Genomic DNA, 12,101 nt, shown 5'->3' with positions numbered 1-12,101 from the left:
TCATGTATGCAAATCTATTCAGAAATCACTTTCAGCATGGCTGGTCTCCCAAAAGATCCTGCAAATAATCTATCAAATGTACAAAGTACAATAGCTAAAAGCACTACGAGTCATGCAAACTTAGTTGCACTCATTTCTTCAGAAAATTGGTCACGGCAGCTCCCTGAAGAAAAGGCACTTTCTGTGTAACTCTGGAGAATCTCGAAAGATGAACTAAAAATTCAAACCTTCTTTGACTTACAAGTGCAGTACATACAACTGAAACATTGTATGCAAGTACCTTATCGAGATCCAGAAATGTTAATTAATCGAAACATAGGTGACTTATGCCTAAACCACACATGTAATTCGTCTTCTGGCAGGTGCAATAATGGAAGTTATCCAGGTTACTCATCTAGAATCTGCAACAACCAGAATAAAGAAGTTACGTTGACTCTATTTACAATATTGACTGTGTTAATTAATCAAAGAAAATATGAAATGTATTAAATCAATAAATATTAACTGCAATAATCAATCGACATTTACTATATAAATTTAATTAATAACATTGACTGTAGACATCAATCAAAACTTCCACCACTAAATATTAGCTCACCACTACATATTAACTGAATTCACAACAACAAATGTCCTGGATTGTTCATATTCCTTGATCTATAGAGAGGAACAGATTGCAGTTAGAGTTTTCAGAATGAGTGTTCAGAACAAGTTATTCCTGTTTTATGTTCAGCAAACTGTGCACCCACTAGAGAAATAAGCATCTTCATTGTGTGTGTTCTAATTTTATTGTTAAAATGGAACATGGGTTGCTTCTATTTTAGGCTAATGAAAAACTGTGTTCTTTTGCAACAGACTGTCCATGGCGCAGATCAACAGCTTCCTGTAATCCTGCCTGTTTGCCATACATTTCTTATGTAAAACAAATTAATTGCAGTAACAGCAGAGTACATGATTAATTAAAAAACGGGTTCTTCTGCAATAGTTACTATATATATATATATATATATATATATATATATATATATATATATATATATATATATATATATATATACACATATACATATACATATACATATATTTAGAAATACATATATTTTTACATAAACCCACCTACGTGAGTATCTAACACACATTATCCATATATATATATATATATATATATATACACTTATAAATTATAAATTACTATTTATTAAATCACATTTAAGGTTAAAAAATACTACCATAAATACATAAATTGTGCTTTAATGTTACTAAATACTGTATTCTAATAAATTAACAATTAGTTAAATTAACTAATATCAATTAACTAGCAAACTTCTGCCGTCTTGTATAATAACTGCATCACGTGAAGCTTTTCTGGAGTCAACTGTTTCTCGAGAAAATCGATTTCTGCAAAGAAAACGGTTTGTAGCAACCAACATTTCCCATAGTGGAGCTCTCCTTTCACTAGCCACTGTTGCTTACTGAGTGTGGTAACTGCTCGCAGAGAAAGCGCAATTCCCACGATCTGTCAGCATAGCACCTCACATTGCCATTTGTGCACGTGAGAATGGTCTACCATGCACGTGCAAGTTAAACTTATCCGGGCTATATATCCGGGATGTGTGTGTGAAGTGGACCCCCAAAAAAAATTTGCGGGAGGAGATGACCGGCTGGACACTCGAGCCTACCAGCATGCAGCCATATCTTCTGACAAGGCTGCGATCCCGTCATGGGCGTACCTTAAAGTAGCTTACTTATTGACTGACAAGTGCGGAAACAATATTAGCTGCAAGATCAACCGAGTTGTTTGTCAACTGCAGCCAACTGGAAGCAGCAGTTGATGTTAGTAAACTTATAGTAGTTATCTGCATTTGCCGTTGACATCGTAGAGTCCAGTGAGGCTTTCTGAAAGTTGAGAGCTTGATTTGAGATAAAATGGTTACTTAGTTACTGATTCAGTGGAAAGTGGAACGAAAGTGGAAATTAATATTTACGTAATTATACGACAGAAACGAATTGGAACGGTACGAGGTTAGCAATGCTGTACTGTACTAGCTGTGTGCATAATTGTTTTTATCGTTCTAGTGTGATAATTTTTTCATTTTAATTCTAATAGTGTGATGTGTAGCGTAGAACATTTGATTTTAGCACACGCACGCACGCATGCACACACGCTCGCAAGCACACACACACGCGCGCGCGCGCGCGAACTGCAGATTGACGCTATACAGTCTGACCAAAGAATTGTGTTCAGAATTTTGTTACTAAGATCCATTTACAGCAATTTATTGATATCTACAAACCATAACTACTGAAATTCACTCAACATTTCAGATAATGACTTATATAATAGCAGGCGTATAATATCGCTAAAAGACATAGCGATCATGTGTGATCTGTCCGGTAATCGATTTACAAACCGAGCATCAAATCCTTCAGCAGCCATCTAGGCATAGCAAGGCCGGATCCAGACGGGGGGTTCAGGGAGTTAAAACCCCTCTTTTTCAATAGACGTGGTTCAATAATTTTATATAATTTCATTAGAAAAGAGAAAATTAGTAATGCTACAAATAACTGCTAACAGTGAACCTTCTCTTTCAAAAATTCCTGGATCCGGTGCTGCATAGCCTAGAGCGTGTTCACACCGGTCCTAATCCTGATTAGTGTAACGTCATTCTAACCCCATTCTAAAGCCATAGTCTACTAGAGAACAGTACATTAGAACCGCACTAGTAGCGTTAGTGGTGGTTGCACGTGACTTTGGCACGTGAGGTAGTGTATACAAGAAGAGCAAGTCACCGATGTTTGTGATGTGATGTTGCATGTCAGCTAGACGTACAAACGCAGCAACATGGTGACGTGTACGCATGCAGATGTGTGTGTACTACGTACTTGTGACAACTTCCTGCCGTCCCTGAAGGAGCTGCCAGACAAAGCAAACAAAATGTTTTCCTCCTACAGCAATGGATTCGTTAAGACAATTAACGCGGATTCTTGCCGCATACGATGGATAAAAACTGTCGAGGCTAAAACATTACGCGTACGTGCTCACGTGACTCAATAATAAAAATAGTTAGCGTTGTGAACACGCGTGCGCTAATGCTAAATGTCGGTGTGAACTAGCCTCGACACTAGGGGCGTATTCGTTTGGGACTATCTTTTTCTGAAAAAGGTTAGATGGAAAGAGACAGGGCACGTTTACCAATCGAACAGAACCTTTCCGAAACGAGATAGATGAGGTGGCAACAGAGCTATATGCGCATGCGTAGCATCTTTCTAAATAAAAATTGTAAAATCATTGACTAGCGAACACAAGCAACGACAGTGAAGTAACGTAAGACTAATTTATTGTACATTAGATGCATTACCATGCCGGTAGGCTGTTCATTTATCTATCCAGTCATGACGCCGTTACAGCTAACTCTTCTACTAGATGGCAGCGTTGTATACTTCTGTTGTAATCTCCGTTTTTGAATGGATTTTTGCTGATATCAAAGAATTTGACGATGAAGAAGATTTCCTGGATGATTTGATGGAACTTGGCTTCCTTTTGGGGACCAGGGAAGACAGCAAGCCTCGCATTCTAGGTTATGTCGAGAAAGTAGTTCCACTGTATTATGATCAGGATTTTCGGAGGCATTTCCGTTTAAGTAGATCGACGTTTGACGTGTTGGTGCACAAGGCTAGCACTTGGAAAGAACTATCTTTAGATAGAAGTCGTGGAGGAAGAGTTGCAATACCAGTAGTAAATCAATTACTGATAACGTTATGGTACCTTGGATCTCAGGAAACGTTTCGTCAGCTTTCGGATCGGTTTGGTGTTGCTGAGTCAACAGTGCATGGTGTCGTACGGAAAATTTGTAGATGTATATCATTTTATCTGCGACACACTGCAATCCAACGGCCTCGTGGATCCCAAGTTGATAGAATACGAAGAGGATTCGAGAACATAAAAGGATTTCCAGATGTTTTGGGAGCTATAGACGGTAGCCACATACCCATTAAACCACCCAGTCAGGATAGAGATAGCTATATAAATAGAAAGAAATTTTCGTCTCTCATACTGCAAGCTGTTTGTGATCATAATATGTTCTTCCTGGATTGCTATTGTGGCTGGCCGGGAAGTGTGCATGATGCACGAGTTTTGAGGAATTCCGATCTATTTGTTCGGATACAATCCAATTCAGGAGACATGTTTCCCATGCAAGGAACCCACATACTAGGTGACGCAGCATACCCTCTCAACACGTGGCTTTTGACACCATACAAAGACTACAGTCACATGCAACAGGAAGATATAAATTACAATTACTGTCACTCCGCAACTAGAATGGTAATCGAAAGAGCGTTTTCGTTGCTAAAAGGAAGATGGAGGAAGATGAAATTCGTCGACGTCACAAGGGTTAAAGAGATTCCGACGATGATTATTGCCTCTTGTGTTTTGCACAATATCTGCTTGTCTCATGACGAGGATATCTCAGAATTTCTTGGTGATGATGATAGTGCAGACACAGAGGTAAATGGCTTAGAAATTGAATATCTAAGACTATGTGGTGCGGACTTCGAAGCTGTAGGCAAACGTGATCAAATCAAGCAGTACATTAACTCTCATGCACGAGTTTAATGTACTAAATATGTATACCCTTAAACAGGTACTGTAAGCAATTAAAGTTTGGTGTTGACAATTGTGAGGTCACACCTCTCTTGTCTTTGGATGTACACGAGGAAATATCTAGTGATTCTCTTGCCCACTTCGATGTGGACAACACTGGTACAGTTCTGTTTATATCCTGAAAACGTTAGTTTCAACAGGGCTCGTTTTTCCATGCAGGCAGCGGTTCGTTTGAAACAGCGCTATCTGCAGAACAACCTCTACGTGCCAGTTCCATACACATTGAAGCTGCTGCAACTACGGGTTTGCCATCTCAGATTGCTATTCCTTACCCTGAATTTCATGAATCAGACAGGTTAGTCACTGCCTAGACACAAATTAATTAAATTGTCTTTATTGCATGGTTTGTTAACAGAAGTAAAGATGGCGTTGGAAGGAACGACCCTAAGGGATTTGATGCTTTTGTCAAAGTAGGTGCATACTAACTGGAATTAACTCCCTTTTAACCAATTAAAATAAAGTTATAAATTAAAAACCTGTTAATTGCCAGTAGCACATGGATGGATATTTGTTGCACTGTTGCACTGTTTCATCATGCATAATGTTCATATATATAATTGTGATAGAAAAATAATTCTTAAGGCAGTTTGATTAATTACTTATAACACAATCTTTGGATGTGGTACTGTACAAATAGTGTATAACGTGTTATTTTCATGTTATTTTCTTTTCGTGTTGTTTTATTTTCGGTAAATTCAGTGTGACTTTTCTTTATCTAAAGTAAGATAACACCTAACATTTTCTAAGTTCTGTACTTCATGTGCAGAAGGCACCAATAGAATCAAAGTAACCCGAATACTTCACAAACTCTCAGAAGTTTTGTGCACAGTGATGAGAACTGCCTGCTTGGAGAAACAAGCCTCCCCAGAGCAACCCACAAATGCAAGAGCCAAGGTGCACAATGTTTATGACACTATAGGTAGTGGGCAAGCGGTACAGTACTAGATCTCACGTGACGCCCAAAAGTTCTTCTACTTTTGCCACACTAAGTCTCTGCTTCCTCGTCTTACCGAAATTAGGTTATACCAAAAGGTATTTCCTTCTGAATTACCAAAGTTTAAAACGGCGAAAAATATAACACATACAGTATTGTACACATGCATCTGTACATGTAACTCATGTTTTGTTGGTCTGTTGACTGATGACATAAAACAATAATTCACTGTACATGGCTTGGAAGCATAGGTAGCAGATTGGGATCTAGATGATAAAAGCTTGATAAGTGATGCAGTCACAATCTTAGCTAGACCATCTATAGGTGTAAGCGTTTAGGAGGTGAATTTCCACCTTGAAACATGCCGAAAATAATGATTTGGGGTACTCTAGCATGCATGAGACCAAAGGAAGTTTGTTGACTGTACACTCAAACCTCCCTAATCTGGACATTATGGGACCAGCGGCTGTCCAGGTTTTAATGTGCATTAGATCCTTGGAATCTCAGACAATTTAATGTAAGGTTTGGTACTGTACAACGTCATACCATTCCTGCATACAGTATGCGTATAGAGTCACACTTGTACTAGACTGTAATGTACATGTGTACTTTGTACTACAGTTACATACCTTACACACTGCATGTGATAGTCAAGACGGCTCATGCCAAAGTGCTCATCCTAAATTTGTGCATCTTTTGGAATCTTATGCTAATGGAACAATATACCAATTATTTGGTAGTTTAAAGTAGAGCTATATGTATTTGCAAGAAACATATATAAGGAAACAATTTATCCAAAACGTCGTTCTGCCTGATTCTCTACAATGAGCCTGGTGTACACTGAACAAGTACACCCCAACAGCAGCTACATGCAGGAATCGCACAACTGAAGCATTCATGACAATGCATATAGTAACTAATTAAATTAAATCGACCATTGGTATTCATGTCTTGATATTCCTCAACTTAATTAATTGTATTTGGCTTTTAGATCACTGTGAAGTACCCGTCCAGGGAGTACAAGAGGATTCTCAATCCAAATTTGGCAGGCATAGGGAGGTCATTGGCTACTGGGAACATATACAAACTGGCAAGAGCCATCTCCAAAGTCCCTGATCTTATGTTGAAAGTCACTGACTGCCTTTGCAAGACAGTAAACAAGGAGTGTGAGAATCTGTGCACACCATCATCCAATTGTGTTCTGAGGAATACATCACTCTCAGAATTAACTAGTTTAAAAATTGAGACTGTGGCAGACGAATTAGCAGGGTCTGCTCCAACTTTCTGGAAGTTGCTCACTGCAGCTGCATGCTCACAGTGGCAGTCGCCTACTATGTGCAGCAGTCTATTAACTCGTCTTAGTGTGGCTGCTGGTTGCCTCCTGAAAACAAGAAATCAACGCATGTCTGCCCTGCAATACATTATCAGTATAGTCATGCATAATTCAGGAGCGAAGAGGAAAGCTTTTATGAGGCTAAACAGGCTTGGCCTGGCAATGTCTCATAAACGTACTCTTGTAAAGCTTAAGCAAATAGCCAGCACCTTTGATTCTTCCTTAATTCATTGGAAGGAGTGCATAGAGAGCACACACAGATTAGGCCAGTTTACACACGTAGCTAATGGGGAAGCTGACCAAGCAGAATGTCCTAGGAGTGGACATGGTATTAGCATGCCTTCATTGCCTGGGTCAGTAGAATGTAACTCTGGTGCTCTGTCTGGTGCAGACCTTTGCATAAAGCTATACCAGATCACTGGTGACAATGTGGATCTAGAGATCAAAACAAAGTATATGACACTTGATCGCAGAAACAAGTCCTTGCACTGGTTTAATCTTATGTCAACTGATGAAAGGGTCGTACCGCCATGTGTTTTGTCCAAGGACAGACCACGATGTTCCATCTTGGCAGTCTCTGATGCAGCATTTCTTCCATCTGCAAGTGATCACCAATATCTTCGTGATGAGTTCGCGGTGCTTGTTTCTAGAGTGATCACTAAGTTTCTCCCTGCATTTGCACAGTTTTCAAAGTTTGTGGTACAGCACATCATCCATGATCACATGTTTGATGCCAGTAGGAAGTCAGAGAGACACTGTCTAGGTCTTCTTGAGTTAAATGAAAACAAACAACAAGACATGGTGGAGATAATGTCTCATCTCAATAAAAGATATGTTCCATATCAGTTTGAAGATGGTGACAATGCCATATCTCAACCTCTTGTGCGCTTGCAGTTTGGTGGTGATCAGCTCACTGCTGAGCGTGCACGAATCTCAAAAAGGGCTGTTATCAATGGTCTGGTGCCATATCAGAGACTGCAAGCACTCTTGCCACATGCAGAAGACTTTCACTGCATGATGAATTTTGTCAATTTAATCTATGCAAAATTCTACAAGACAAACAGCAGTGGTGACTTGGGCACAATGTACAATCTCCGAAACAAACTGGATCGAGGAAATGTTTTCTGTGACACAAATAAGAACTATAGGGCATGCAATAGCTTTCTTCAAGATGTCCTAGACGGATATGTCATTGCTTGTGCTTTGCATCATTTTGGTATGAGGGGCCCGGAGGACATGGATGCTGTCCCACCAGGACTTCCTGAACATCAGTGGGAAGACTGGTTTCATGGAGAGATCATCAAAATTGTGGATAAGTTTGTTCTGCAGTGGGAACATCTGGAACAAGATAGTGTCAGCTTCCATCAGTCTGTTCAGAGAGGACAGCCATCAGAACAAGCCCAAACAGCACTTGATAGACTTAGTGAGGGTGAGGCACTTGATGAAATGCAGTCAGAGCCACATCAGCATGCCACTACATCAGCAGTAGTTGTAGCACAAGAACAGGAGCCTCCATCACATGACCCAATGTCAGCAACTGTACAACAGACACCTCGAAATCTCATGCACGCACACAGTTTTCCATGTCAAGTAACTACTTGTGGCCAGAGCTTCTCTTCAGCTGATAACAGAAGGTGCCATGAGCAAATAGCACATTGCCTGACTCATGTTCCTTCAAATCTAGATCAAACCCAAGTGTCAGATAGAGTGTGCAGTCAAGAACAACAGTACAACGACAACCATGTTTTCAAATATAGCTGCAATTTTATGAAAATGGCTCTGCTAGAGGGTAACTTCCAAGATTCAGTCCGTGAAATGGATGGACCAACGCTATTACGAATCTGGAAATTTAAAATGCTTCACTTCAAGAGGCTGGTAGAACTAAATATGCGTTGGAAGCATTTCTTTTTCAAGCTGATCAGCTGGCTCTTCTAAGCCCAGGGGATGCTTACAGGCAGCTGTGGAATAGAACATTCAACTTGCATGGTGGTTTTGGTAGGAACATACCCTTGGACTTGATGGTGGAGCACAACAACAATTTCATCAAAGAGATGATAAGAAACCAGGCTGCTAATGTGTCATTCCAGTCAGCACAGCAAGTAAGCAGAGCATCAATGGGTTTAGAGTCTGTTCTCACCAACCTCGACAACATGCTAGCCATTGCTGATGAATCAAATAAACATGCTGCAGTGGATAGGAAGAAGGATGTTTTGTTGATAGCAAAGGCAGTAGGGAGAAATGTCAGGAAGCAGACCAGGCCAAGAGCACACAAATCTTTTCCATCAATGAAATATGATGTGCTGCAGCTACTGAATCCTTGCAAGTTATCACAGTGGATTCGCAACCATAAGAAAGCACTGACCAAAGTTCATCATCTGGAATCATTAGAAACACTAAGAAGTACTTGATTATGTTGGCAGTTTGGTAGAGAATAGAATTGTATGGTATATGTTGCACCTACAGTAGAAAATATGTATACTTTTTCACATGATGTAGACTTTCAGGTTGTATAGATTTTCTGGGTTTTACTATGTTATGACTTGTGACATGTTGATTGTGATAGTACAGGTCAAGCGCTGCTATAATGTTGTACACATGAAATTTCAAGAGAGACACCTTTAATGTATACTGAGTTTGTACAATTCACACATACCTATCCCAATTAATTTATATCCTTAAAACTGAGCCCATACCTCATTAAGTATAGTTAGAATGTTCTGTGCATGCTCAACAGTAAAGACTGGAGTTAGAGCTTGAATGTCTTGTACGGTAAACAACTGCCCAGCGTTCTCTACGACTGAGTGCAGTACATAATCAGAAAGACCTGTTACCAATGTTGGGTGAGTATACAAAGGCTGATCTTCAATTCCAAGCTCTGTCTCCACCTTCATCTTGTACTCCAGAAGAAGAAACTCCAGAAGTTCTCTTTGTTCAGTCTGCAAGTGATGGACTATCACAGGAGAAGAGGTTGCAATCGATGTTTCACCAATCTGAATATATTGCAAACCAGGGCACTGACCTGGGCTTGCACACTGACACTGTACAGAGCATATGTCACAGCAGGTATGACTGGTGTTTCCTCTGTTGGGGGCTGCATCAAAGACTGCTAGGAGCATAGCTCTTCTGCACTGATCAGTGTTGCTGACATACTCCTTCATTTCTCTATTTGTGTGTCTCAGCTGATGTCCATGATATAGCAGATAAGCAAAACTTTGGCTTCCATCCCTGCCAGCTCTGCCAATCTCTTGCATGTACGCTTCCAAGTCAGCTGGAGGGCCATAGTGAATGACTGTTGTCAGACCCTTCACATCTATCCCCATCCCTAAGGCATTGGTTGCAAATACGACTCTACAAACACCATTGGCATCCCTCAGAGACTGCAAAATGATGTGTTTGTTGCTGTCTGGAGTACATGCATGGTACATTTCCACAACTCGATTTTGTGCCTTTGTATCACCTTCTGGCCAGTAAGACTTGTCACCTAGTTCATAGTGGAAATGGGTAAACAGTAAGGAGCACACACTCTGTGTTTGGCAGTAGACAAGAACTCTTGGACAGTTGATTTGCTTGGACTTTACCAGCCTCAGCAAAAAATCAAAGGTAGCTTCAACATCAGAACGTACTCTCTGCACAGCTAGGAAGACGTTATCACGCTCTGGGCTCTTAGTAATCACATAGCATCTGCCAGACATTCCTAAACAACTCACAATGATTTCTTGTGTTGCCTTGGACGCTGTTGCTGTCAAGGCTAGAATTGGCGCGCACACCAGAGACTTTAGCTCTCCAACAAGACCGCACCAGACACGAAACGGTTCATCCTCATCCTCCTCTACTAGCTCTGGTCTAGCAAGGCCGCCCCTATAGATTTAAAGCGACATTCGATTACACCAACCTACACATAACAGACAGTGTCAGCCTCACCACTGAACAACCGTATGAACTTCGTCTGCAACTATCGCTACAACACGATCACGGAAAACGCCTTCCTGAAGCGCTAATCGCCATGTTTTCTGTCCAACTAGAATTTCAGGGCTTCCAAATACGATTTCAAACTTTCCAGCCTTTATCTCCTTGTCAGTAGCTTGGCTGGCACCTATCATAGAAGCACGAACACCGCACTCGGTCAGGTACGCAACCTGGTCTTTCATCAAAGACAGCAACGGCGCCACGACGAGAACAATAGGGTCGATTGCAAACGCCCTCGAATAGCCCACTGTTTGCAAAACCTTGCAGACGTTGGGTAGCAGGTGAAAAATCAGTGACTTCCCAAACCCGGTGGGGAGGCAAGCCAGAACATCGTCACCTCGGACAAGTTGACTCAGCGCCAAGCGTTGCAGAGGCTTCACAGACGCAATGTCAAACTGGGGACAAGACTGGTCAATAGCAATTGTCATTGCGTCGTCGGAAATTGATGAACGAACGTGACACGATCGATCTTCTGAAGGCAACGCCATTTGATCTCCTGTTTAGCAGATATCCCACTGTGGTATACCACCTGGTACTCTAAGTAGTCATTGAGATTCTAATAAGTAGTCATTAAAAGACAATTAACACTATTTGACCAATGAAATCTACCGCGCTGAGCGAGCGGCGATTGTTGATTGGTGCGGAAACCTATGATTTGCCAAAGGTACGCCTATTTCCGAACTGGCTTTCTATAGAAGCGCGCCCAGACGTTTCTTTCTTCCCACCCACTTTTGCCCTTTCCCCGCCTACTCTGTGTTTGTATGTACGTACGTAACGTAGGCGCCTGTAGAAACGTCTGGGATCCGAGGCTAAACCTGGCCCATGATCTCTCTCCCAGTCGTCATTCCTCGGATAGTCAATCCTCGAGACTGGTTTCAGACTGCCTAGTGACGTCGCTAATTGTACTAAGTGCTCGCCATTAGGGCGATCTGTATCAGCGTGCACAACGTCGCGGAGTTTATCGACGTATATTGTTGAGCAGATAATTTCTGCAAGATGTAAACCAAGCAGCCAACGATCCCGTACGTTGTACAAAGACAAGCACGCATTACACTTCAACACTTGAACTGCGTCTCACCATTTGCATCAGATTTGGAAGCTGTTGGAGCCAAACTCATAGCGCAAACGATGCCTAGGACGCCCAGATCGTCTAACAAAAGACAAACTCCCGTTCAAAAGCCGCGCTAACTCAAAGATCAATACGA

The 12,101-nt window shown here is 41.2% G+C and overlaps 1 protein-coding gene and 1 long non-coding RNA gene across 3 annotated transcripts; both read right to left on the bottom strand.

Annotated features, from left to right (window-relative positions):
• On the bottom strand, positions 1–997 carry LOC134187994 (uncharacterized). Of its 2 annotated transcripts, XR_009971222.1 has the most exons (3): positions 281–993; positions 121–213; positions 1–69 (listed from the first exon to the last, which is right to left on the bottom strand). It is a non-coding gene; the product is annotated as an uncharacterized LOC134187994 (long non-coding RNA). The 2 variants fall into 2 exon arrangements; XR_009971221.1 differs by having other exon boundaries at positions 1–213; positions 281–997.
• An 8,608-nt stretch (positions 998–9,605) lies between these two features.
• Positions 9,606–11,384, bottom strand: LOC134188305 (probable ATP-dependent DNA helicase RecS). The gene is made up of 2 exons (XM_062656501.1): positions 10,852–11,384; positions 9,606–10,788 (listed from the first exon to the last, which is right to left on the bottom strand). The coding sequence occupies exons 1-2, from the start codon at positions 11,382–11,384 to the stop codon at positions 9,606–9,608; spliced, it is 1,716 nt and encodes a 571-aa protein (XP_062512485.1).
• Between the last annotated feature and the right edge of the window lie 717 nt (positions 11,385–12,101).

The sequence above is a fragment of the Corticium candelabrum genome, chromosome 12, assembly GCF_963422355.1.
Source record: "Corticium candelabrum chromosome 12, ooCorCand1.1, whole genome shotgun sequence".
NCBI classification, from domain to species: Eukaryota; Metazoa; Porifera; class Homoscleromorpha; order Homosclerophorida; family Plakinidae; genus Corticium; species Corticium candelabrum.
Note: the sequence above shows the minus strand (reverse complement) of the source record. Positions and strands in the feature narration are given on the sequence as shown.